Below are 27,181 nucleotides of genomic sequence, written 5' to 3'. Positions count from 1 at the left end.
TCTGACATCCAGTCTTGTTGAGTTGGAGAAAGTTGTGACTCATCCATCAGAAAGATGGAAGCCATCGCCTTTGGCCTTCACCACAAACTCTGCTCCCCTGTTATATCTATCTATATCTATATCTATATATATATATATATATATATTATATATATATAAATCGGTACATCTGTCTGTCATCGCCTGTGCGTCTGTCGGGCTATGCGCTCGAAAGTTACAGGGCGTACCTACGCGCGCGTTACCTCCAAAGAAAGCTTACGCTTCCGAGACGGTTTTAAGCGTATTTACGTTTCGGCCGGGCTATAATCCCGCCCGCGGTATCCCAAAAACCTTCAACTTTTCGCTCATTAGCATCTCATTATCCGCTCATTAGCGACCTCGAGCTCGACCAATCGTACGCCGGGTTGCTGGCGTGTGCCGCCAGGCCAATCGGTGCGTGTGTGGGCGGGCCTTATCGTTCTGAACCGAGGTGAGTAGCCGCCATCTTGCTTCCATTCTTTTTCCTGCTTTCTGCGTCTTTTCAAATATACATTTCCAGCAAAAAAAAAGTTGCTTTTAAAACACAAATTGTTTTTTAAAAAAGTTAATTAATTTGTAAATCTTTTGTCTAACCTCTATAATTCTCCTACCTTTCACCGTTTTTCCAGGCCCGGGGCCTAGGTTTCTCCAACTGCCAGCAGTGCAACTCGAGACCCAGGCTCCCGGCCCAGACAGAGACAAACACTGGCAGAGGGTGTGCTGCCTCAGCTCCATTCCCGGGGTCAGTAGGTGGGGAGGCTTCATAAGCAACTGGGGTAAGGTTGCAAGCCCCAAATAATAATCTGAAGATCCTGTGTTTGCAGCTGAGGAAATTTCTTCTGCAGACAGCCCCCCGGTTAACGGCAGCCATGTTTGTCAAGGAGGGCAAAAAGTTTCAGTGTGACGCCATTTTGATTCAGTGTGTAACAGAGTGCATGCGCGGCCATCTTAGTACAGGAACATAGAGTGGGTGGGGCTTCTGTGCTCCAAATCTGTGTCTGTGACAGACAATCGACTGTGTAGCTGTGCAAGGTCTGTAGCTATAGCAACAGCTTTAGCTACAGGGCCACACCTGAGTGTTTAGAAGCTGTTGCTAAGCAACAGTGTTTGTTGTTAAATACAGAGATAAGAATCTCCGTATCTCTCAACATTAACTCTGAAGAGTGGGTGCCGGATAGCGCAAAGTTTCCTGTACTTTAAGTTTATCTCCCCCCTCCCTTTCCACCCCCCCCCCGCCAGCCCCCACCCTCCTCCCCCCCACACCCCCCCTTCCCCCCACCCTTCCCCTCTTCCCTCCCCCCCGCCCTCCCTTCCCTCCCCCCCCGCCCTCCCTTCCCCCCCAGTCTCTCTCTCTCTTCCCCCCCCAGTCGCGCTCTCTCTCTCTCTCTGTCTCTCTTCCAACAACATGCCCTCGAAAAAGCCTCGGCACCGCCGGGCACTCCAGCTAGTATATCTATATAGGAACAGCTAAGGACTCTATATCCAGTCTCAAATATACATAACATCTGTTCTGACGAAAGGTCATCGACCTGAAACATTAACTCTGTTTCTCTCTTCACAGATGCTGCCTGACCTGCTGAGTATCTCCAGCATTTTGTTTTTATTTCAGATTTCCAGCATCTGCAGTATTTTCTTATTGTATACATAGCATCCTCTGTTTCTCTTTCAAACTCAGCAAAATAAACAATATGTTTTAAAAAAGAACCAATGTTTAATGTGTTATAACCAGGCCACACTGATTATTTTCTTCCCTCCGCCCCTGAAGGTGCATACTCATGCTGGTGTAGTGTTCTACGGGCACTTGTGCCTCATCCAAGTTGAACACTAATCCACTTGGGCCTAGAGAGTTTGTGCTGACAGGGCTATTTGATAGTGGGGGGAAATCAGAGTCAAACCAATCCTGCCCTCATTAAACGTCCATGCCATGGTAACTGATTAGCAGCCATGAGCGCCGCCCTGGCTGATTTATCCCTCCATTCCTAACTCAGAAGCACGAAAGCCCAATATAGCAGCTTTACTGCTAATTTGCTGAGATCAGCGAACAACACAAACCAGGGATTGTACCCGAATCCTTCTGATCTGTAGGACTCAAGTTACACACGGGTCACTGCATTTACCAATCAAGCTGCCAGGAGATGGTATCACTAACGTGTGAACGGCCTAAAGTTTCAAGCCTTTTCCTAATTTTCCTAACAATCATTTGCAGCTGAAACAAACTAACCTCGTGAGAGCGAAATTTTGTATCATCGAGCTTCCGTACTGCGTAATCCATATCCTCCTTGCGGAGGAACTCCACCACTCCTGCACCTTCTCCTAAAACATCTGCATAGCAAACATCACCAGCCTCCCGCATGTGATCCTTCAAATCCTGCCAGCTGCCGGAGGGAGGTAACCCTACACAGGAAAAGATTTTACAAGCGTTAACCCGGAGGACCGAAATAGGGTGTGCCGTGTGCACACGCGCCAGAGATAAGTTTAATTCAGAAGATTGCAAAAGTGAAGAAATAATGTTTCGATTCCAGAACCAATGATTTTTCACAAGTTCACAGCGTAAATATGGATGAGGGAGGCCATTCAGTCCCTCTTAGAAATTCTCATGCATCCAACTTTCTTAAATGACTCCAGCATGTGTGTGCTCCGGTTTGCTGCAGTCAAATTACTTCCTCCAAAAGTGTTTAGGACTGATTGCTCCTCAAGCAACAGATTCAACCACATTTTAAGTGCTAGTTAATAAAGTATCTTTATCTTCACCCACAGAAAATATATTTGAAAATGTAGGCCAAGTTATTTGGCACAGCATGTTCCATGACATGTCCCACGGAGTGCGATTTGCTGTCTGAGCACCTGAATTTTGCATTAAGTGGTCCAGGAGTAGTGAAAATGCCATTTCTGAATGGATCTGAGTGATGATAAATCAGCTGCCCTCACAGTATGCCACAAAGATCACGCGGTTCCCTTCCATAATCCGTTTTTTTAACTTTTTAGTTTTTTTTTGTTGAAAATTGCAATACCTGGACTGAAGTATTAAATGTAACAAAAGTCACAATATACAAGAGGGTAACAGCGGGGAGCAAAATATATAACTCATTTAACAAGTGAAACAGACCCAAGTCCCACTGGGTTGAACTCAGGTAGGACTGAATACAGGCTGCTGAAACGTTAGATCAGGAAAAATTACTGATCAATGTCCGGTAAAATTCAGCAACATCTTTGAAGAATCAATCCAGAAGGAATTTGTTCTGTCCCAGATTTTCTTTGATCGTCGTGACGAAAAATGTATGGGCCTCAGATGCATGTTCTCTCCATAAAGTCTGAATCATCGGTCCAGGGGAATCAATTAGCGAAGTTAGAAGGAATGCTGGAAATCAGGGATAAAAACAGCAAACCACAGCAGGTCAGTCAGCATATGAAGTAGAAAAAGATTGAGTTTGTAGAACAGTCTCAACTCAAACATTAACTTGTCTTTTTCTCTTTAAGATGTTGACTGATCCAATGTATATTTTCCAGCATTTTCTGTTTTTACACCAAGCAATCAGTGCCAGCTCTTGAAGAATGATATAACAAAACACTAATATGCTCGCATCATTAGTGCTGTTACAATTGGCTCCAGCACCCTTAAACTAGAGGGGAGAAAATTCAGTCCGGGTTCCCATTCTTGACTGGCATCCAGGGATTCCTACAGCAAAGTGCCCGTGCGTGGACATTGGATAAGGACTGAATCGGGCTTAGCTATGATGGCCCCTATCCAGAGTCAAATAGCTTGCTGTCTAGGCTCAAAAATGAACAGCCGCCACTTTGGTGATGTACTAGAGGATCCCTGTGGAACCACAGCCTTGCAAGTAGCCAATGCCTAGGGGGTGACGGAGGGGAGAAAACTGGCAGAGAAAAATGGAAAAGAGAAACTAAAAAAAAGAAACTTTTCTAGTAGTGCTGGTTAGCGATTTTCAAACCAGACATTTTAGATCACATTTAAGATATGTGCATGATTCTAAAACAAAAATATTGCGGTGGCCTCAATTTTTTTTTTAATGTTCTATGCTGCTGATTCTTTCCAGGGAAAGCAGCAATAATGCACTTGTTAAACTGAGCACTTCTAGTTCTGTAGCGGAATAAGGATCAGTACATAAACCCATGTACGAGGCTGCATGCGACAATGATCTTCATCCTTAAACATATGAAGTTGCTTGATAACAGGAGTGTCCAAAGCTTTTTGTCCAAACTTAGGTCATGGTGCATACACGGTTCCTCGCAGTCCAATATAAAGTTTAAATGAATATTCCGGTTAATTTGCTGGGATTAACAGATGTTGAAGTTTTCATTTAGGATTTATCAACAAACGAGGCAACAGCCCTTTCCAAGCCTCCAAGATCACTAAATTTAAAACAGTATGAAATATAAGAGTAAACAGAAAGCGAGTTGCTTGGGCTTTGTGGGTCGGATTGCCAGGGGTTGTGGGCCATCATAAGGACACCCCAGCTTAACATGGATATTCTACACTAAACGGTTTTCCAACTCTACTCAGGTTTTTAAACAAAAACATTGGCTGTCAAACATGAAACGGAAACAAAAACGCACCGGAGACAATGACCCTGAAATCTGATCTGCGGGCAGGTGGTCCTGGTCTTCCTCTAGATCCACCGCCGACTCCGCCAATTCCTCTGCCTCTCTGGAACTCCACCCGTAAACGATAGACTCCATAATCATAACCATTTCTTCCATAGACTGCGTCTTGTGCATCTCTGCCAATGCAAGGGGGGAGGAAGAAGTTAAGCCACAATTTTCCATCTATTTGGAAATTTCTTCCTTATGTGTAACGTAAGGAAAGATCCAGTCAATGTTGCCACCAATAGGAGTTCTATAATTGATCTATTTATTTCAGATGCTTCACAGGTTCCCCAGTTGAGATGTATACGGATGGTCCTTTTGGCTGAAGTGTCACTACAAGCTGCAAAAAGTACACAGGCAAATGAACACAAAACCAAGATTGTAGCTGGACCAAGAGAGAATATGTACATTTATCAATTAAAAACAGGTTACGTTCGAGACTGGAAAGGATCCTTCCGTGCTTTACAGAACTCGGCCGACCATTCTAGTAAGCAGCAGCACAGTACACAGATGAGTTTCCTATCGTAATGCAATTACATTATTTGTCCTCTGGTTTCAAAGCTGCCCAGTGACCACAGTATGGAGGTTGTAAATGCACGTTCCATAGATTTCAACAAAGCCTAATGGTTAACTGTGGAATTTTCATACAGGTACAACCCCGGTAATCCGGCACCCTCGGGACCAGGCTGGTACCGGACCACTGAAAATTCCGAACCACTGAAGGTGTCGAAAGTCACCACAAACACCGCCACCACCTGCTCCTCCTCTTCCTGCTGCTGCCCTCCCTGTGCCGCCGCCGACCCCGGGCTGCTCGGGCTCCATCGCTCCGCCGAGCCGTCGGTGATGCTGCGCGGTCCAGGCGCTGATCCTGACCCGGCGGCGGTCCCGGGACCCGAGCCAGACCCATCCCAGGGAGGGAATGTGACAGCAGGACCTTCCTTGTGCTGGACCACTGAAGGTGCCGGACCCGGGAGCCGGATTACCGGTGTTCAACCTGTACTATATCCAATTGAGCTGTTAAAACAAAATATACAATTGTGGATTTGACCTTCCAAACACTGGTTGTGTCCAGAGAAATTATTTTGAGCTGTATAAAAACCAGGGCGAAGTACTGTTTGTTGTATGTATGTCACTGGGGTTGGTAGCATGCTGAGTGGTCAAACAAGAGTGCGGCCCAACAGTAAAGCGCACTGGTATAATTGTGTTTTTTTTTTGCTATACCTATTGGTACTAATACAGCAAATAAACCTGGGTACAATACTGCAGCTTTGAATTACAACACTCCTTTATCCTATCACTATTTAGGAGTTGATTTGTAATGTAACTTTTTGTGGATTGTTCTAAAACAAGGCACCCCGACACGTGGATCCCAATGCAGCTGGAAGGAAGGTTCAGCCGTTTACCACAGAAGAGAAGTCATTCAAAACCATGACCACGATTCATAATGTCCTTACAGCACGAGCTGAATAAAATGTACTGAACCATACGCACGGCTGAATGCAATTCAGCTGCATCTCATATGTTGAATTAATTTGGCTACAGTTTTTTTTTAAGTCTGCATGCAAATGCTGGAAATCTGAAATAAAAACAAGTGCTAGAAGTACACAGCAGGTTGCTCAGCATCTGAAGAGAGAAAATATGGCTAATGTTTCAGGTAGAGAGTGTCAGTTCTGAACCGTATCTTTTTTCTTTTCAGATGTAGTTGGACCTGTTGTGTATTTCCAGGCTTGTCTGATTTTAATGAGCTACAGATTGTGCTTCTATGTTACTACACTCCCTCAGTAATAGCTCCAAACACAAGTTTTAAATAGTGCACAACACAGCTTGTTTACATTCCCAGCTCCTTGATTCATCGGCTCTGTCACAAAAATATTTAATTTTAACACAGCAGCCTAACTGCTAAATGCAGTAACAGGGAAACTGTTTCATGTTTCACGCCTACCTAATGGCTAGCTGAAGCCAGGTTACAGTCGCAATAGATATTTAAGTTTTTTTCTTAGTATTTACAACACCAGAGTCAGAGCTAGAAAAGTACACAAGCTCTGTGGCTTGTCTTCTGGACTCGAATTAACCCCATTTCCGCCCACTCTAGACAATTGCTTCCCCCCACCCAATTTTCTGCTCGGCTGAGTAAGTCGACTCCCTTTCTAGGCTAAGGATCCAAGGCACCACTCGCCCTTCAGTACCTCACCCAAGTAGCCATTATTTATGTGAATTTAAGATAGCAAAGTTGTCAGCGGGCTATATGTCCATGTGGGGGCATCACAGCCGAGCCCAATCCTGTATCACTCGACATCTACACAGATGCATTTCCAGCAAGACTTGCTGGACACCAATCAGGAGTGGGATCTCTGGACAATTTTCATGAGTATAATTATAATTTTGCTACAAATAGCAAACAGAGGAAATCTTGCCCAGTGGATTCTCCTGCCTCATACCCCCAGAGAATTCCATCAGAAAAGAGGTAGAAAATTTCACTCTGAAATCCTATTGGAACCACATACAATGATACCAGACTGGTACTGATCCTAATTCATACCACATGATGCAAGAATCTTTGCTTCAATTCTACACGCAGATGGGTTTGTGAAAATCTGCAATACTTGCACTGCTGGTTCGACTTGCAATAACATGAGGTGGGTCTGAAAGATTAGCATAATGGAGCATATTTTACTGACTTGGGAACAACGTTCCCCCTAAGGTGCACGGGCGTGCGGCCGCGCATCAATCTGGAGGTTCCACGCAGGCAACTCACAAGCTGGAAGAGATACTGCGCATGTGCGGCCACGCAGCAAATTTAAAGGGACCGCGCACAAAAAAAATTAGAGGGAACATTGCTTGGGAGTCAAATCAGTAACTCCATGTGCAACTCCAGGAGCTGAAGCCAAGATTGGTCCCACTCAACAGGCTAACACTGTCATTCAGGCTTCCAATTTTGCCAGTGAAGATCTGTTGTTAATTCTGATTTTAAGCGTGCGTGTAGCATTGCAACTTGATGCTTTACAGAAGGCCCTCAGAGCCATTTGATATCCATAGGAACTCTAAAGTAAATGTAGGATCATTTTAAGATCACAAAATTGCCCAGATGCTCCCAGAGAAACATAGCAGGAGGTACATGTTGATTAAAAGGTTTTTATTTCAAATGAGGTGAATAGGCAACCTAGCTCCAAGCGCCCATCATGTAGTTGAGCAGGGCTCAACAAATTATCCACTCAGGGTAAAGCATCTGACGCCCACTTAACGTTACCCAGCAATGGCATAGCTGAGATTGGAATGTCATCAAATGGAGAAGTGCTTTGGAGCTCCAACTTGCTGTGTCACCGTGTTGCCCTTACCTACTTAGCTTTTTAGAAACACAGGAGGCTTTCTTTCTGCATATTACATTCAAAGATTACAAACAACTGAATAGTAAATGAACATTTTGGTTTTCATTCCTCAGTGTGTAAACTATGCAATTCCTTTCTTAAAGCCAGTAACTTCCCCATTAAACAGTTATTTCTCAATGACACACACACAAAAATATCAGGGCTCACAATTAAAACAAATCAGTTAGAAAAGACCGTAATATTTAGCAATGAGCCCCTGAAAGTGGAACTGGGATCACTATTTTCTGTCTAGTCATCTAATCAATATCCACCATTGTGCTCAACAGCATTCTAACCAAGCTACTGCAAAGTCCAGTTTTTGGAGTACATACACACTTCCCATAGGGACACACACTACTTACCTAAGCCCAGAGAACTTAAGCTTAGGTCGGCAAGACTAAGAACCTTCAAAAGTACAACTACTTGCATTTATATAGCGCCTTTAAAAGTAAAAAGTCCCATGGCGCTTCAAAGGAGCGTTATTGAACAAAATTTGACACCGAGTCACATAAGGAGACATTCCAGACCGTAGGGCCTAGGCAGCTGAAGGCACGGCCGCCAATGGTGGAGTGATTAAAGTCGGGGATGCGCAAGGAGCCAGAATTGGAGGAGTGCAGAGATCTCGGGGGGGGGTTGTAGGGCTGGAGGAGGTTAGAGAGATAGAATGGGGCAAAGCCATGGAGGGATTTGAAAACAAGTTTGATAACTTTAAAACTGAGGCATTGCCAGACCGGGAGCCAATGTAGTGAGCACAGGAGTGATGGGGGAACAGGACTTGGGGCGAGTTAGGATACGGGCAGAGTTTTGAATGAGCTGAAGTTTATGATGGGTGGAAGATGGGAGGCCGGCCAGGACAATGTTGGACTATCGAGAGATAACAAAGGCATGGATCAGGGTTTCAGCAGATAAGCCCAGGCGGGGCGGAGTCAGGCGATTTTATGGAGGTGAAAGTAGGCGGTCTCTTGTTCAGCTAAGACCAAACGATCCTTAGGACATTGGCTTACACAGTGATCTGGAGCCGAGTGGAAAGAATCCCAGCCCCCAGTGATAGGGCTATCTTTCCAAGACCCACCAATGAGCTGGGCTGTCTCTTGAATCTTCAATGGCTCCCTGCAGTACTGTAGACCTACATGGCTCAGATATCCAATTACGCCATAGGGGTTGAATCAGTTCCAGTCTCTCATCCAAGAGAGTTCCCACTTATTCTCTCCCCAACCAAGGAGAACAGTTGGTCATTAGACAACTGACAAGCATGGACTACTGCCTTTGCTAGCAGATATCAGGCATAAAGAATTCCTCCTCACATAATGTGAACACAGCCCACACCACACTGAACAAGGGTCGGAAGTGCAGTGTTTCAGCAGCAACTGATGGCCTCTCTGCGGCCTAATGAAGTTGAGCATCAAACCTTGGATTTATGAGTATGTGTTCAAATATCAGGTCTTCCAGCAGCTTCAGAGTTGCTTCCTCAACTATCTGTTGGTTATTTGGCTTCAGAGTAGTGGAAGAACCTCTGCAGTATAGCTTGCAAGTGCTGACAGCTTGGTGTCCTAGATGTCCAAGACCAATTGCGTGTACCAGGCTTACAAATCACCAACTGAGATTAGAGACAAGACAATTCTATCCTTACCCAACAGTGACCAGGAGGGGGAATCCTGTCCAAATTTTTCCCTCCTTAGCCCAGAAACGCTTTATAACCAGAAGGCCATAGATTTAAAATAACTGGCAAAAGAACTGAGGAAATGAGAAATTATTTCACAGAGGGTTGCTATGATCTGGAACATACTACCTGAAAGAGTGGTGGAATTAGATTCCAAAGGAACGTTCAAAAGGCAATCGGACATGTATTTGAAGAGAACTAATTTGCAGGGTTATGGGGAGAAAGCTGGAGCGTGGGACTAAATTGGACAGCTCTTTCAAAGAGCTGGCACAGGTCCGACAAGTTCTCTTCTTTGCTGTAAGAGTCGATGATTCTACTGCCCTGGTTCAGATCAGCTAAATCAGTATAGCCCAAGAACAAAACTGGCAGAATTATACCAGACATCACCACTCTGTTAGCTTAGATCGACTGGTACCAACACCCTTGTCTAAGCCAGAAGGCTGTGGGTTGAAGCCCCACTCCAGGACTTCACAATCTACTTTGATAATCTGGTGCAGTACTAAGTGTTGCATTCTCAGAGATATATTAAACATAGACCTTGTCTGCCTGTTCCTTTGGTTTAAATGGACATCAAAGATCTGATGATATGCAAAGGAGGGAAAGGAATTCTCTCAGTGCCATGGCTAGCATTTCTCTCTCAGGCAATATTCTGGAAAAAGATTAGCTGGTGAATCATCTTATTGCTGTTTCTGGGATTGTGTGCGCAAAACAGCTGCCATGTTTGCTTCCATAACAGTCACTGCACAAAATAATTGATTGTATGTGAAGCATTTTAAATGTTTGAGACACGCAAGAAGTGCTATATAAATGCAAGTTGGTAGCTACCCACTTGGTCATTAGTCCTGTTCACATTTCTTTATCTATTCAAGAACGTACATTTGTGTAGCACCTTTCATGCAAGTTAGTAATAGTTACTATTGCAAAATCTAATCAAAATTGCTACTGAATGGAACTGAAGGAAAATATTTCCAACTTCAAAGTAGCATATACCCATTGTCACAAAAAAATGTATACCTTCAACAAATATATATCTATCATAGGAACTATAAAAGCTCCCATGGCACTATTTGAAAAGGAGCAGGGGAGTTAGCCCCGGTGTCCTGGCCAATATTTATCCCTTAGTTAACATCACAAAAACAGATTATCCGGTCATTATCATGTTGCCGTTTGTGGGACCTTGCTGTGCACAAATGGGCTGCCGCGTTTCCTACGTTACAACAGTATCTACACTTCAAATGTACTTCATTGGCTGTAAAGCGCTTTGGGACGATCGAAGGTCGTGAAAGGCACTATGCAAGTGCAAGTCTTTCTTTTCTTTCTAAACACACCTTTTTTTGTTTAAACCTAAAAGCACACATCTATTATTCCAGTCTTTGTTGGATGATTTAATCACTCTTCACCCAAGTTCTGGCTCCTATTGGCAGAGACTTGGACACAGCTATACAATTCTTCTAATGTGCCTCCACTGCAAAAACTTGAACAATTCCTACCCTTTTTCTTCTTTTTAAAAACCAACATCCTCTGGTTTTGGCACCCAGGAGAACAGATCTGTAGTGTGCACCAAGCTAAAACACGGAGCTCCCTGATGGATCAATAGTTAAATCCACTGCCCAGTGTAGCGCTGACCCAGATACATCAAGGTGGTAGCAGATTCAACCCCGATCTGTGCTGAATTCACTGATATCAGCAAGGGAGCATGTGGGGCCCGATTGGCCTCTCTGTCTCCAGGCTAAGGTGCTAGCCCATACCAGCAGGACCCAGTGGCTTCAGGAGAGTAACAAGGATAATGGAGAGGGTGGGGGTTCTTGACTGGACAATACGATGGTGTCACAGGCACACTTTAGGCTTCAGGAATGAGACTGGGGAATGGAATAAGGGAAAAATGGTTAAGTGCTAATTCTCCCGTCCATATAAAGGATATTCTTCATTCAGCACTTCTCGAAGACGAAGGGAATCGGTCCGTTCCTATAGCCAGAAAGCACAGGTGCTCCCCAGCTTCGAAACTCAATTCAAAAGAAAACTGGAAATATTTTGTTTGCCTTAGCAACATTTGGAAATTGTAGTTATTTCAGATTTCCAAGAAAACAATTTGCACAAGCCTTTATTTTGAAACATGAATCTTACAACTTTGAAAATGCATGTTAAAGCTTTTCTTTAAATATGTCTAAAACTTGAATGAAACAGGTTTGACATGTGGCAACTCAAACATGGATAACACAGGCCCAGCCTTAAAAAGAAATAAACTAACTGTGCAGCTATAAATCTTTATTATAAGGAAATAATGCAATCCAAGCTTTTGATTTGTGGATTAGCTGGATTTGTGATTTTGGGGGGTGGAATTTGAACTGGGTTTGGAACTGTGATTTGGAATAAGGCAGGATTGGGAATAAGGCAGGATTGGGAACAAACCAGGTTTGAGATTTGATGATGAGTTACATTTATGATTGAAAGTTTGGTTGAGCCAGGTTTAGTATTGTGATTTTATGGTGCGCTGGGGTCCTGACTGAGATATTATGGTGATTGCAGTTTGGGATTGAAATTTGGGGGGTGAGCTGTGATTGGGATTTGAGGGGCGAGTTGGGTTTGGAATAGGGATTCAAGCGGTGAGCCGGGTTTGGGATTGGGATTCGGAGGGGTGAGCTGGGTTTGGGATTGAGATTTGGGGGTGAGCTGGGTTTGGGATTGAGATTTGGGGGTGAGCTGGGATTGAGATTTGGGGGTGAGCTGGGTTTGGGACTGAGCCCAGGTTTGGGATTGGGATTTGAGGGGTGTGCCGGGTTTGGGATTGAGATTTGGGGGATTGAGCCGGGTTTGGAATGGAGATTTGGGGGTGAGTCCAGGTTTGGGATTGGGATTTGGGAGGTGAGCCGGGTTTGGGATTGAGATGTGGGGGTTGAGTCCGGGTTTGGGATTGAGATGTGGTGGTTGAGTCCGGGTTTGGGATTGAGATGTGGGGGGTGAGTCCGGGTTTGGGATTGAGATGTGGGGGGTGAGTCCGGGTTTGGGATTGAGATTGAGATGTGGGGGGTGAGTCCGGGTTTGGGATTGAGATGTCGGGGGTGAGCCGGGTTTGGGATTGAGATGTGGGGGGTGAGTCCGGGTTTGGGATTGAGATTGAGATGTGGGGGTGAGTCCGGGTTTGGGATTGAGATGTTGGGGGTGAGTCCGGGTTTGGGATTCAGATGTGGGGGGTGAGTCCGGGTTTGGGATTGAGATGTGGGGGGTGAGTCCGGGTTTGGGATTGAGATTGAGATGTGGGGGGTGAGTCCGGGTTTGGGATTGAGATGTCGGGGGTGAGCCGGGTTTGGGATTGAGATGTGGGGGGTGAGTCCGGGTTTGGGATTGAGATTGAGATGTGGGGGTGAGTCCGGGTTTGGGATTGAGATGTGGGGGTGAGTCCGGGTTTGGGATTCAGATGTGGGGGGTGAGTCCGGGTTTGGGATTCAGATGTGGGGGGTGAGTCCGGGTTTGGGATTGAGGTGTGGGGGGTGAGTCCGGGTTTGGGATTGAGATGTGGGGGGTGAGTCCGGGTTTGGGATTGAGATGTGGGGGGTGAGTCCGGGTTTGGGATTGAGATGTGGGGGGTGAGTCCGGGTTTGGGATTGAGATGTGGGGGGTGAGTCCGGGTTTGGGATTGAGATGTGGGGGGTGAGTCCGGGTTTGGGATTGAGATGTGGGGGGTGAGTCCGGGTTTGGGATTGAGATGTGGGGGGTGAGTCCGGGTTTGGGATTGAGATGTGGGGGGTGAGTCCAGGTTTGGGATTGAGATGTGGGGGGTGAGTCCGGGTTTGGGATTGAGATGTGGGGGGTGAGTCCGGGTTTGGGATTGAGATGTGGGGGGTGAGTCCGGGTTTGGGATTGAGATGTGGGGGGTGAGTCCGGGTTTGGGATTGAGATGTGGGGGGTGAGTCCGGGTTTGGGATTGAGATGTGGGGGGTGAGTCCGGGTTTGGGATTGAGATGTGGGGGGTGAGTCCGGGTTTGGGATTGAGATGTGGGGGGTGAGTCCGGGTTTGGGATTGAGATGTGGGGGGTGAGTCCGGGTTTGGGATTGAGATGTGGGGGGTGAGTCCGGGTTTGGGATTGAGATGTGGGGGGTGAGTCCGGGTTTGGGATTGAGATGTGGGGGGTGAGTCCGGGTTTGGGATTGAGATGTGGGGGGTGAGTCCGGGTTTGGGATTCAGATGTGGGGGGTGAGCGGGTTTGGGATTGAGATTTGGAGCAGAGCCCTTTGTATTTAACGGATTTTCCCTCCAGTCCGAGGCGTGTGGCTGGGCCTGGCCTGGGCCGTTTACCTCGGGTCCTCGAACTCCACAAAGGCGAAGGGCGCGGAGCCGCGCTTGTTCTTCAGGTCGATGTCCCTGATTTTCCCGTACTTGTAGAAGATGTCCTCGATATCGCGGATCCGCACATCGGTCGGCAGATTCCCGACGTAAATGCGGCTCTCGCCGCCACTGGGGCCTCCCCACCGGTAGCCGCCCGACATCTTTCCCTCAAAAAGCGGTCCCTGCAAAACAAGGCAAACTCAGCGCCGGCAAATACCTCGGCTCGGGCCCCGCCATCCCGGCCTCGCCTCACCGGGCCCCAACACCCCGACTTCTCCTCACCGGCCCGCGCCCCGCCACCCCGGCCTCTCCTCACCGGCCCGGGCCCCGCCACCCCGGCCTCTCCTCACCGGCCCGGGCCCCGCCACCCCGGCCTCTCCTCACCTGCCCGGGCCCCGCCACCCCGGCCTCGCCTCACCGGCCCGGGCCCCGCCCTCTCCTCACCGGCCCGGGCCCCGCCACCCCGGCCTCTCCTCACCGGCCCGGGCCCCGCCACCCCGGCCTCTCCTCACCGGCCCGGGCCCCGCCACCCCGGCCTCTCCTCACCGGCCCGGGCCCCGCCACCCCGGCCTCTCCTCACGGGCCCGGCCTCGCCTCACCGGCCCGGGCCCCGCCCTCTCCTCACCGGCCCGGGCCCCGCCACCCCGGCCTCTCCTCACCGGCCCGGGCCCCGCCACCCCGGCCTCTCCTCACCGGCCCGGGCCCCGCCACCCCGGCCTCTCCTCACCGGCCCGGGCCCCGCCACCCCGGCCTCTCCTCACCGGCTACCCCTAAGCTCGGGCCTCGCTACTTACTCCGGTTTCCGACGCTCGTGCTCCCACCCAGACCGCAGCAACGTTGCTTCCCGCCGCTTCCACTCCGCGGCCGGTCGCGCGGGGGCACTGTGGCTTCAGGAGCCGATTAACTCGCGCAGCGCCAGAGCGTGGCCACTGGCGGGCGGGTGTACACACACTCACTAACTCTTACACACATGCACTCACTATCACACACACAAACTCAGGCAGCGGGCGATCAAGGGGGTCGTTCGGCCCGCCTCTCTTCCCCGGCCACGTTCACGCCCGGATGGCCCTGGAGATGGAGCATTTAAGGTTTTTTTTAAGTTACAGTTTATTTGTTTATGGTCCCTACACAAAGAGTACACTCACTCACATACATACATACACACACACACACACACACACACACTTATACACACATACATACACACACACATTTGCACTCACATACAGGAACAGACACTTAAACACTCACACACTCAGTCACTCACTCACACACATACACATAGTCAGTCACCTTAGTCACACACATGCATCAGCATTCACAGGTATGCTTACCATTTCTGGGATGATTCGTGGGATGAAAGGGTTGTCCTGTGAGGAGAGATTTGAGTAGATTGGGTCTATATTGTCTGGAGTTTAGAAGGTTGAGAGGCGATCTCATTGAAACATATAAAGATTCTAAGGGAGATTGACAGGATAGATGCCGAGAGGTTATTTCCCCTGGCTGGAGAGTCTAGAATTATAGGAAGTCACACAACACCAGGTTATAGTCCAGCAGCTTTATTTGAAATCACAAGCTTTCGGAGCGCTGCTCCTTCGTCAGGTGAAGTGGAGAAATGCATAAAGACACAGCTTATATAGTCAGAGAATAATGTCAGATGTTTACAGGTAAGCTTTCCAACTGCCATTTATCACACCTCGGCAGAGAGATAATCACAGCAATCAAAGGTGTGAATGGTGTCCAAACAGGTCAGTCAGGAAAACATTACATCAAAGAACAATGAGGTGGGGTTACAAAGGGTCAAATGTTGCAGATGCTGGGGTCTATATAAAAGACAAAAAACATTTTTTTTTGCTGGAAATCACAGCAGGTCCGGCCGCATCTGTGTAGAGAGAACAAGCCAACGACGACTCGAGTCTGGATGACCCTACGTCAGGTGGGGTTACATGTAGCGTGACATGAACCCAAGATCCCAGTGTTGAGGCCGTCCTCATGGGTGCGGAACTTGGCTATCAGTTTCTGCTCGACAATTTTGCGTTGTCGTGTGTCTCGAAGGCCGCCTTGGAGAATGCTTACCCGAAGATCGGAGGCTGAATGTCCTTGACTGCTGAAGTGTTCCCCGACTGGGAGGGAACACTCCTGCCTGGCGATTGTTGAGCGGTGTCCGTTCATCCGTTGTCACAGTGTCTGCATGGTCTCACCAATGTACCATGCTCCAGGGCATCCTTTCCTGCAACGTATGAGGTAGACAACGTTGGCCGAGTCACATGAGTATGTACCATGTAGCTGGTGGGTGGTGTCCTCACGTGTGATAATGGTATCTGTGTTGATGATCTGGCATGTCTTGCAGAGGTTGCTGTGGCAGGGTTGTGTGGTGTCGTGGTCGCTGTTCTCCTGAAAGCTGGGTAATTTGCTGCGAACGATGGTCTGTTTGAGGTTAGGCGGCTGTTTGAAGGAGAGTAGTGGAGGCGTGGGGATGGCCTTAGCGAGGTGTTCGTCGTCATCGATGACATGTTGAAGGCTGCGAAGAACATAGCGTAGTTTCTCCGCTCCGGGGAAGTACTGGACGACAAAGGGTACTCTGTTGGTTGTGTCCCGTGCTTGTCTTCTGAGGTCTATGCGATTTTTCGCTGTGGCCCGTCGGAACTGTCGATCGACGAGTCGAGCGTCATATCCCGTTCTTACGAGGGCGTCTTTCAGCGTCTGTACGTGTCCATCGCGTTCCTCCTCGTCTGAGCAGATCCTGTGTATTCGCAGGGCTTGTCCATAGGGGATGGCTTCTTTAACGTGGTTAGGGTGGAAGCTGGAGAAATGGAGCATCGTGAGGTTGTCCGTGGGCTTGCGGTAGAGTGAAGTGCTGAGGTGTCCGTCTTTGATGGAGATTCGTGTGTCCAAGAATGAAACCGATTCTGAGGAGTAGTCCATGGTGAGTTTGATGGTGGGATGGAACTTGTTGATGTTATCGTGTAGTCTTTTCAGTGATTCTTCGCCGTGGGTCCATAGGAAGAAAATGTCGTCGATGTATCTGGTGTATAGCGTTGGTTGGAGATCCTGTGCAGCGAAGAAGTCTTGCTCGAACTTGTGCATGAAGATGTTGGCGTATTGGGGTGCGAATTTGGTCCCCATGGCTGTTCCGTGTGTTTGGGCAAAGAACTGGTTGTCGAAGGTGAAGACATTGTGGTCAAGGATGAAGCGGATGAGTTGTAGGATGGCGTCTGGAGATTGGCTGTTGTTGGTGTTGAGTACTGAGGCTGTCGCAGCGATGCAGTCATCGTGGGGGATACTGGTGTAGAGTGCCGAGACGTCCATCGTGGCGAGGAGTGTTCCTGGTTCAACTGGTCCATGGGTGCTGAGTTTCTGTAAGAAGTCTGTAGTGTTGCGACAGAAGCTGCTCAGACGAGGAGGAACGCGATGGACACCTACAGACGCTGAAAAACGCCCTCCTAAGAACGGGATATGACGCTCGACTCGTCGATCGACAGTTCCGACGGGCCACAGCGAAAAATAGCATAGACCTCCTCAGAAGACAAGCACGGGACACAACCAACAGAGTACCCTTCGTCGTCCAGTACTTCCCCGGAGCGGAGAAACTACGCCATGTTCTTCGCAGCCTTCAACATGTCATCGACGATGACGAACACCTCGCTAAGGCCACCCCCACGCCTCCACTACTCGCCTTCAAACAGCCGCCTAACCTCAAACAGACCATTGTTCGCAGCAAATTACCCAGCTTTCAGGAGAACAGCAACCACGACACCACACAACCCTGCCACAGCAACCTCTGCAAGACATGCCAGATCATCAACACAGATACCATCATCACACGTGAAGACACCACCCACCAGGTACATGGTACATACTCATGTGACTCGGCCAACGTTGTCTACCTCATACATTGCAGGAAAGGATGCCCCGGAGCATGGTACATCGGCGAGACCATGCAGACACTGCGACAACGGATGAACGGACACCGCACAACAATCGCCAGGCAGGAGTGTTCCCTCCCAGTCGGGGAACACTTCAGCAGTCAAGGAGATTCAGCCTCCGATCTTCGGGTAAGCATTCTCCAAGGCGGCCTTCGAGACACACGACAACGCAAAATTGTCGAGCAGAAACTGATAGCCAAGTTCCACACCCATGAGGACGGCCTCAACCGGGATCTTGGGTTCATGTCACGCTACATGTAACCCCACCTGACGTAGGGTCATCCAGACTCGAGTCGTCGTTGGCTTGTTCTCTCTACACAGATGCGGCCGGACCTGCTGTGATTTCCAGCAAAAAAAATGTTTTTTGTCTGTTTTTTTATTTTTCATACAGACCCCAGCATCTGCAACATTTGACCCCTTGTGACCCCACCTCATTGTTCTTTGATGTAATGTTTTCCTGACTGACCTGTTTGGACACCATTCACACCTTTGATTGCTGTGATTATCTCTCTGCCGAGGTGTGATAAATGGCAGTTGGAAAGATTACCTGTAAACATCTGACATTATTCGCTGACTATATAAGCTGTGTCTTTATGCATTTCTCCACTTCACCTGACGAAGGAGCAGTGCTGCGAAAGCTTGTGATTTCAAATAAAGCTGTTGGACTATAACCTGGTGTTGTGTGACTTCTTACATTTGTCCACCCCAGTCCAACACCGGCATCTCCACACCACAGAATTATAGAACACATAGTCTCAGGATAAGGGGTCAGCCATTTAAGATTGAGATGAGGAGGAATTTCTTCACCCAGAGGGTTGTGAATCTTTGGAATTCTCTACCCCAAAGGGCTGTGGATGTTGAATCGAGCATATTCAAAACTTAGATAGATAGATTTTTGGGCTCTAGGGAATTAAGGGATATGGAGATCTATCAAGAAAGTGGAGTTTAGGTGGAAGTTCAACCATGATCTTATTGAATGGCAGAACAGGCTCGAGGGGCCATATGGCTTACTCCTGCTCCTAATTCTTATGTTCTTATTTACCAACAATGGGCCAGTAATTCCGGTCCCAACGCGTGAGTACGGACGGTGTACTCACGCGTGGGCCCGTTGGAAGTGCCGGATTTCAGCATGCACAGCGCATGCGCAGGAAACCGGCATTTCCTCCAAGGGGTTCAGAGGTCCAACGCGTGCGCGCAGGACTCTGCGCGCACACGTTGAACTTCCTTCTTTTTGACAGGTTTGCCCGTGTGCAAGGGCCTGAACTTTTTACACATCTGAAAAGGAGGCGTAAGGAGTGGATTCTTGAAGGTAAGTGGTCTATTATTTAAAATTATTAAATTTTTTCCACAGCTTCATTGTTTTTAAGGACTTTACAGTAAGGTAAGTTTATTTTTAGACCTGTTTTCTTAAAAAAATATTTTTTTCAAAAATTTTATTGTTTAAAATAGTTTTTTAAAAGTTATTTATAGTTTATTTAATTATTGGGATGTTTTATAAAATTTTATTTAAAGTTAAACTAGTCTTTTGGGCGCCCATACTTTTCATGAGTGACAGTCTTTACTCTCAAACTCATGAATGAAGTTTCCCCTCCCCTGATTGGCTGCAGAGTGCTCACCTGATCCCAGCCGGCACATCGCACTAACTACGCCGCTGGATCAGGCAAGCACATCGCGCCGACATCTGAACCGGGCCAGTGACAGGAATTCCAAGCAGGCCCAGGCTTCAGATGTCGGCGCGCTGGGTGAGTGCACATCGGGGGCTTGCACGCGCGGCAAGCACCCGATCCTAATTTCTGGCCCAATGAGTGGCACAGTCACAGGCACCAACCAGGAATGTCACACTAACCGCCATTGCCACATAGTGACTGGCTGTAACATTGGCACTATGTGCTTTCAACTGTTTATGCCCTATATTCTGCACCCCTCCACCTCCCTCTTCTCCTTTAGACCCCCCATAAACCCAACTCTTTGACCAAGCTTTTAGTCACCCCTGCTAATGACTCCTTCTTTGGCTCAGCATCCATTTTTTGATTGATTATGCTTTTGTGAAGCACCTCTGGATGTTTTTCTACTTTAAAGGCACTATATAAACACAAGTTGTTCTAACACTAGCACCGATTGGCACAAAAGAATACTGGCACAGACACGATGGGCTGAATTACCCCCTTCTGTGCCAGAAATTTCTATGATTCTATGAAGACTGACTAGCACTGTCACATTAGCACTGACTTGACAGTGTCACACCAGTACTAACTAGCGCTGCCACACTTATTGGCACTGACTGGTAGTGTTACACTGGCATACTCATGAACTGTCACAGTGGTACTAACTGCATTGTCACATTCATTGGCATTGGATGGCACTGACTGGCACAATTGCATTAGCACACAGGTACTGATTGGTTGTGTTATACCAGCACTGACTGACACTTACACTGGGACTGTTACATCACTGCCACTTATCATTGTCACATTCATTGGCACTGATTGACGCTGCAGCATTTGTATTGATTGGCACTGCTGCACTGGTACTGATGACTACGATCACATCCAAATGGTATTGGTACTGGCATAATGGCACTAAACTGGCATGGTCACAGGAGCATGGACTGGCAATGTCATTGTGTTTGGTGCCAACTGACTACTGACTGGAACGGACATTGCCACACTATCACTGCCATATCAGCACTAACTGAAATTGTTACATTAGTAATGACTGGTAGTGCCACACTCACATTAGGTCTAACTGACCCTGTCATACTCATATGGGTACCAAAAGGCATTGTCACACCAGTATTCATTGGTATTTCACACTCAGACTACTTGCATTGCCATTTACTCACAGCCAGTGAGTGGAAAAATGAGCCTTGACCCATTCTCTATCTGAGTCCCTAGATCATTAGCACTATCACTCATTGTGTCCAGCTGTCACACTGGTACAGCCACATTGATGTTTGCTGTCACACAACTAGGAAATGAATTGACTTAACTCATTCAGCATGAGAGCCTGTGCTTGCTGGAACTGACACTCACTTGTGCCACCAGAAGTGTTATACTTGTGCTGTCACTGTCACAGACTCACATTCACCTTCAGACTCACTCATATATACTGTGCGGAAAATTCAGCTGAACTGAAAAGTGGCAAGTCTGTGCTCTCCAATGCTGTCAGTGGGAATACTGTACCCATATTAGCACTGGCATACTTACAGGCAGACTGAGACTCACTTGCATAAACTGGCAGAGACATTGATATAAAGCATTCATTGCTGAAGCTAACATTCCTGGCACGATCAGCCACTGACTCTGCCACACAAACACATGCGCTACTGGCATAACAGATTGTGGGGTATACCAGCCTGGCCCACCTCCAGAACATGTGTAAGATCCAAGATTACGTTGTGAGGTGGATTTGTGGAAAAAAAGGTCACAACTGCAAGGAATGTGAGCTCCGACTTACAACGATCTGACACTGAGTACCCTAGAAGAGGCTCAGCCTCACAGCAGGCACGTCACTGCTAAACATTGGATTCAGGAGTAGGTGTGGAGTGAGCCTGTTATGTTGCACCATATTTCAAAGTCTAGGACATTAACATACAACCCAAGCGGCCCTGTGCAGGTCCTTCCAACATGCTGTTCAGCTGACAAGGAAACTCTTGAATGCTGTTGGAAGGCATTACCTGGGGGTTTGATATGAGAACATTTGCTCATATATCCAGGGTTTGCTAGTTACCATGATTAGGTTGCAGAGAGACAAGCAATTATTGCTGAAGTTCTGCACCTCCAATTGGTGGAACCACCTTTAATGGGATGTCGTTTGTGTCCAAGCTGTGGTCTGGAGGATGGTGGCAATGCACTCATACAATTTATGGTGAGTACTGCTCACCAGAGCATGAGCAGTCTTAGTACCTCTTGTCCATCTAGCGAGTGCTCAAATCCACATTTATAAATTAAAGAAGACCTTGCATTTATATAGCACCTTTCATGACATCAGGACGTCTCAAAGCATTTTATAGCCATTAAGTAATTTTGAAGTGTAGTCACTGCTGTAATGTAGGGAAACACAGCAGCCAATTTGCACATAGCAAGGTCCCACAAACAGTGATGTGATAATGACCAGATAATCATTTTTTTTTTTAGTGATGTTGGTTGAGGGATAAATATTGGTCAGGACACCAGGGAGAACTCTTCTGCTTTTCTTCGAATAGTGCCATGGGATCTTTTACATTCACCCAAGAGGGCAGACGAGTCCTTGGTTTAATGTCTCATCTGAAAGATGCCACCTCCAACAGGCCAGCACTCCCTCAGTACTGCACTAAAGTGTCAGCCTAGATTTATATGCTCAAGTCTCTGGAGTGGGGCTTGAAACCATGACATTCTACCTTGGAGGTGAGAGTTTTACTACTGAGCCAACGCTGACAGCTTGTTGATCAGCAGTTGTCTGCTGATCAACTGACGACTGCCAGGAAAGTAGTAAGCAGCATATCTTTTGGATAGAGGTGGTTCCAAGATAACACATTTGCTGATGGAAGATTGTAACCAAATCAATCTGCTGTGGAAGACTCAGTAATCTAACTTGATCAAGCCGGGTTCACTTATGGAACCTGGACCCATCATAGAAAAATAGGAGCAGGAGTAGACTATTCAGCCCTTCGAGCCTGCTCCACCATTCAATATCATGGCTGATCCTCTATCTCAATACCATATCCCTGCTCTCTCCCCATACCCCTCGACGCCTTTTGCGTCTAGAAATCTATCTCCTTCTTAAATATATTCAGTGACGGCCTCCACAGCCTTCTGTGGTAGAGAATTCCACAGGTTCACCACCCTCTGAGTGAAGAAATTTCTCCTCATCTCAGTCCTGAATGTCCTACCCCGTATCCTGAGACTGTGACCCCTCGTTCTAGACCCCCCCAGCCAGAGGAAACATCCTGCCTGCATCCACTCTGTCTAGCCCCGTCAGAATTTTATACGTTTCAATGAGATCCCCTCTCATTCTTCTAAACTCTAGTGAATACAGGCCTAGTTGACCCAATCTCTCCTCATACGACAGTCCTGCCATCCCAGGAATAAGTCTGGTGAACCTTCGCTGCACTCCCTCTATGGCAAGTATATCCTTTCTTAGGTAAGGAGACCAAAACTGCACACAGTACTCCAGGTGTGGTACAACTGTAGTAAGACATCCTTGCTCCTGTACTCAAATCCTCTTGCAATGAAGGCCAACATACCATTTGCCTTCCTAACTGCTTGCTGCACCTGCATGTTTGCTTTCAGTGACTGGTGTACAAGGACACCCAGGTCCCTTTGAACATCTACATTTCTCCATCTATCACCATTTAAATAATACTCTGCCTTCCTGTTTTTCCTACCGAAGTGGATAACTTCACATTTATCCACGTTATACTGCATCTGCCATGTATTTTCCCACTCACTCAACTTGTCTAAATCACCAGTGAAAACAATTTCTCCGCTCAGCTCACTCCTATGGTACTTGGAAGATGCCAGGTGTGAATGGTGGGGGTGGGGAAACCAATTACTACAGGCAAACACTGAACAAGGTGATAGATAATGGTGATTTTGACAGGCCACTGTTTGTCTTGGCACAAGGCAATGCAGATACTGGGTTATAAAATCAACTATAAATTATGGCTTTTAAGATTATCAAAAGATTATGATGTAGGCAGGCTCCAAAAGCCTCAACTTCATTGCAGCAAATCTTATGCACACTAATTAGAAGTTCTGAGACTGAATTAAACTAATTGACCCAGGTTTTGTAGTCAGCAGTGAAGTGCTGGAAGTTTGTACTTGGGTCCAGATAACCCTGCAAGCAATGTCTTAATGGGGAGGGTGGTCTGAGTTGAATGAGAAGCAGGAAGCTTACTAATGCTCTGTATTAGTAAACTCCACAGTTTTACTTGCTAAAAATTTCCTGTGGACACTTGGGGGTTCTAAGCTTTCTCCCGGACAACCTGTGCCTAAACTCCCTGAACTTAGGTAAGTGGGGTGTGTCCTTTTGGGGAGAGGGTGTGCACTTCATATCAGGCAAACAGAAATTACAGGTATAGATTTCTCAGTAGTTTGGCTTGGAAACTCTAAAACATGGTGATGGTTTTCTGTATATGTCAGACACCAAACTGACCAAAAAAACACATCATGTGAATAGCACTCACTGGTGCTGTAGTCACTGGTGCTTTCATGCTTAGGAAGGGTCCAGGCTACAGACAGGGGCTGTGCTTACCCTTTCTGACAGGTAAATTTATCTCCTGGGAAGTCAAAGTGCAAGTCAGCCTTCTTGATGACATGGTCGGTGAATGAGTTTTACCTACGATTCCCCATACAGTGATGTGTTGTCTTTGGGTTGCCAGTGTGAAAAATGACGTGGAGAGGGAATGATAGAAAATCAGAGACCAGACCATCCCACACTGTCTAGCATGGACAACAAGCAACCTGGCAAGAACAATTTCCGTCTTAGCATCAGTAAGTCCAATCAAACAGCAGTAATTCAGTTTGGAGAATTTGGATGTACAAAATCTAAATAATCAAAATAGATTGTATGATTTTTTTCACTAAAAGCAAGAAGTCTGCTGTCTGTCCTCTTATTTGGCAAATGGGTTGGAGACAATTAGATAGTTTCGGGAGACGGAAGAAATTGAGGGATAAGTCAGGTAGGTGAGAGTGATCAACCAAAAATTGCATGCTTGTTGGGCCAAATAGAATTTTCTTATTTATTCCTAAATATTATTTAAGTCTTGAGTTCTTAAACTGTGTGTGGGAACCTAGAGAGGGAAAATAAATAACTCACAAAAGTGGGTGATGCGCACAAACACTCTGTCTCCTCCCTGTATCCTGTGTTGATATCTATGGGGTAATTTTTCAAGTTGAGGATCCTAGTGTGGAGCCCCACTAGATGGGAGAACAGAATTGGCTCTATAGTGATTTCTCTGACCCACACACCCATCCATCCAGCCAGCAGCGAGGGTTTACAAATTTATCCCTCTAGTTTCCTATCCTATCTATTTTTTTTTCCAGGACCTCAATACCATGGAATAGCATACCTCCACATTAATTCCTTTCTCCTGTAATCTTCAGGTTTTTAAAGCATCATTTAACCACTTCTTCCTGATTTACATAGTCTTCCTCTTTACTCATTTCAAATTTGGAAATGTCCAGCAATATGAATCTTGACCATTAATGTTGGTTTGTCGACTTTTAAAAAACTCCTGGCTTCCAATTTGGCGTCTGAAATTGAGTATCAATCTGGTTTGGGATTTGAATTCTCGGACTCATATTTGCAAAAGTCTAATGCTGTAGTGTTGTAACTAACTTGCCACTCAAGATAGATCTTGCATTTTCTAACACATTTAAGTAGTCTTTCCTTCCAAAGAGTTGCTCCACCAAATAATTTCCCTCACAAAAAATAAAATTAAAATACTGAAGGTGTCACAGTTGATCAAGTGATGGTAATTTTAGTGTAGCAGTCTCAAAAAGTCACCTGAAGCATCTGTTGGCAATATAGCTTAAGGCCTGGGAGTAGGTTTTCTGTCTAACCCTTTTTGATGGGGATTTGTACGCGAGAACCTAAAGAGGAAGAAAAATCTTTCACACAAAAATGCTGTAGCACCTCATAATTGTCAAAATATACTTCCCAAGATATAGGCAGGAGATAAAGAATTCAACTTGCTTTGCATATCAATGGCCCATCTTCCATTTCACCTCTCACCAACGTATGTATAACATTCTGTTCAATCTTTCAATTATTCATACCACTACATGTAGACTATCAATCATATTCTAGCATGTAATATTTTGGCACCTTCCTTTTTTTTTTTTTTAAAGCTGTAGTATGAACCACATTGGTTCAAAATCCCTCCCACTCAGTTTTTTCCTCTTTCTCCCCTCCCTTCTCAAGGAGTGATTCGTGCGGTGGTCCAGTTCCACAGAAATCATCAGCTCAGTGGTACCTTGCTGAGGTACCTGTTCTTTACATGTAAGCCTGTACAGTGAGTAATCAGTAAAGAAAGAAAGAATTTGTATTTATATAGTGCCTTTCACAAACTCAGGATGTCCCAAAGCATTTTACAGCCAGAGGTACTTTTGAAGTGTAGTCACTGTTGTAATGTAGGGAACATTCAATTGTGAGGACCACCACAGCCAATCATGTTCTCATCCAGCATCCACACGTGTTTATTCCAAAAAGGATAATTGGATATCAATCAGGAGTGGAACTTAGCTCACCTCCCTAAGCAAGGTCAATTAGGCCAGTTGCATCACCCTCCATTAGCCTGGCTGAGATCAGATAACAGCCCAGACCAGCAAGCAAAGCTGCGACCTTATTTATTAGTCTCTACTAAGTTCACTAATTTCCAAATGATTCTCCCATTTGTACAGTTCAAAACAGTGCCAAGACACATTACTAATATAATGCTCATGTACAAGAAGACTAGGTGCAGGTGGAACTGAAAACAAGTTCAAGATCAAAGTAGAGTGTTTTTCATATTCTCCTGTTATTAGTCAGATAATGTTGTTTAGGCATTGGGAAAACCAGAGCCAATCCTTTAAAATAATAGAACTCTTTGGCTCTTCGATCCAAACAACCAAACCCACCCTTGCTGGCTGCCCTCCAGACAACAGCTCCCTTCCCCAGCCCCAGCAACATAGGAACCATCATGTCACCACAGAGCATTTTATTATTACAGTCTGTCATTATCCCTCTAACTTCCAATCCTGTTTCAAGCCAAATTTTATCAAGTCCTAGTGAGACAATCATTGGAGCATCTGAGGTCCATGCAAAATCTTGTGCTCGCTCCTCGCAAGAGGGAATGAAATGAGTGTGTTTCTCTTTGTATAGAGAGCCTCAGTGACCTCCCTTATACAGCAGTGCACTGCAAACTGCGAGATGTTGATTAATCTCCAGCTGCAACCTGAAAGGAGCTAGATGCATAAAAATTAAGAGCCATGGTCACCTTGACAACCACAGGCAATGCTGTCTTTGCCCTGCTTTGAGGCTGCACAACAACAACTTGCATTTATATAGCACCTTTAACACAGTAAAATGTCCCAAGGCACTTCACAGGAGCATTATCAAAGAAAATTTGACACCGAGCCACAAGGAGATTTTAGGACAGATGACCAAAAGCTTAGTTAAAGAGGTTGGTTTTAAGGAATGTCTTAAGGCGGAGAGTTAGAGAGGCAGATAGGTTTAGGGAGGGAATTCCAGAGCTTAGGACCGAGGCAGCTGAAGGCATGGTCGCCAATGGTGGAGTGATTAAAATCGGGGATGCACAAGA

General features: G+C 46.5%; 1 protein-coding gene across 2 annotated transcripts in view; it reads right to left on the bottom strand.

Moving 5' to 3' along the window:
* The window catches only part of LOC147104499 (serine/arginine-rich splicing factor 1A-like), a 34,113-nt gene that overhangs the window by 5,946 nt on the left and 986 nt on the right, over positions 1-27,181 (bottom strand). Inside the window, exons 1-4 of one of the 2 annotated variants that reach the window (XM_085961853.1) lie at positions 14,767-15,050; positions 13,943-14,154; positions 4,594-4,757; positions 2,240-2,412 (exon numbers count right to left, since the gene is read on the bottom strand). In XM_085961853.1, the coding sequence (XP_085817979.1) occupies positions 2,240-2,412; positions 4,594-4,757; positions 13,943-14,133 (528 nt within the window). In that variant the 5' untranslated portion in view covers positions 14,134-14,154; positions 14,767-15,050. Of the gene's footprint in view, positions 1-2,239; positions 2,413-4,593; positions 4,758-13,942; positions 14,155-14,766; positions 15,051-27,181 lie in introns of those variants that run through there. The other variant, XM_085961854.1, reaches the window with a different exon arrangement.

This window comes from Somniosus microcephalus, chromosome 19 (genome assembly GCF_052327205.1).
Source record: "Somniosus microcephalus isolate GS21.2 chromosome 19, FLI_Smic_1.0, whole genome shotgun sequence".
NCBI classification, from domain to species: Eukaryota; Metazoa; Chordata; class Chondrichthyes; order Squaliformes; family Somniosidae; genus Somniosus; species Somniosus microcephalus.
This window is presented reverse-complemented; position numbering and strand designations above follow the sequence as displayed.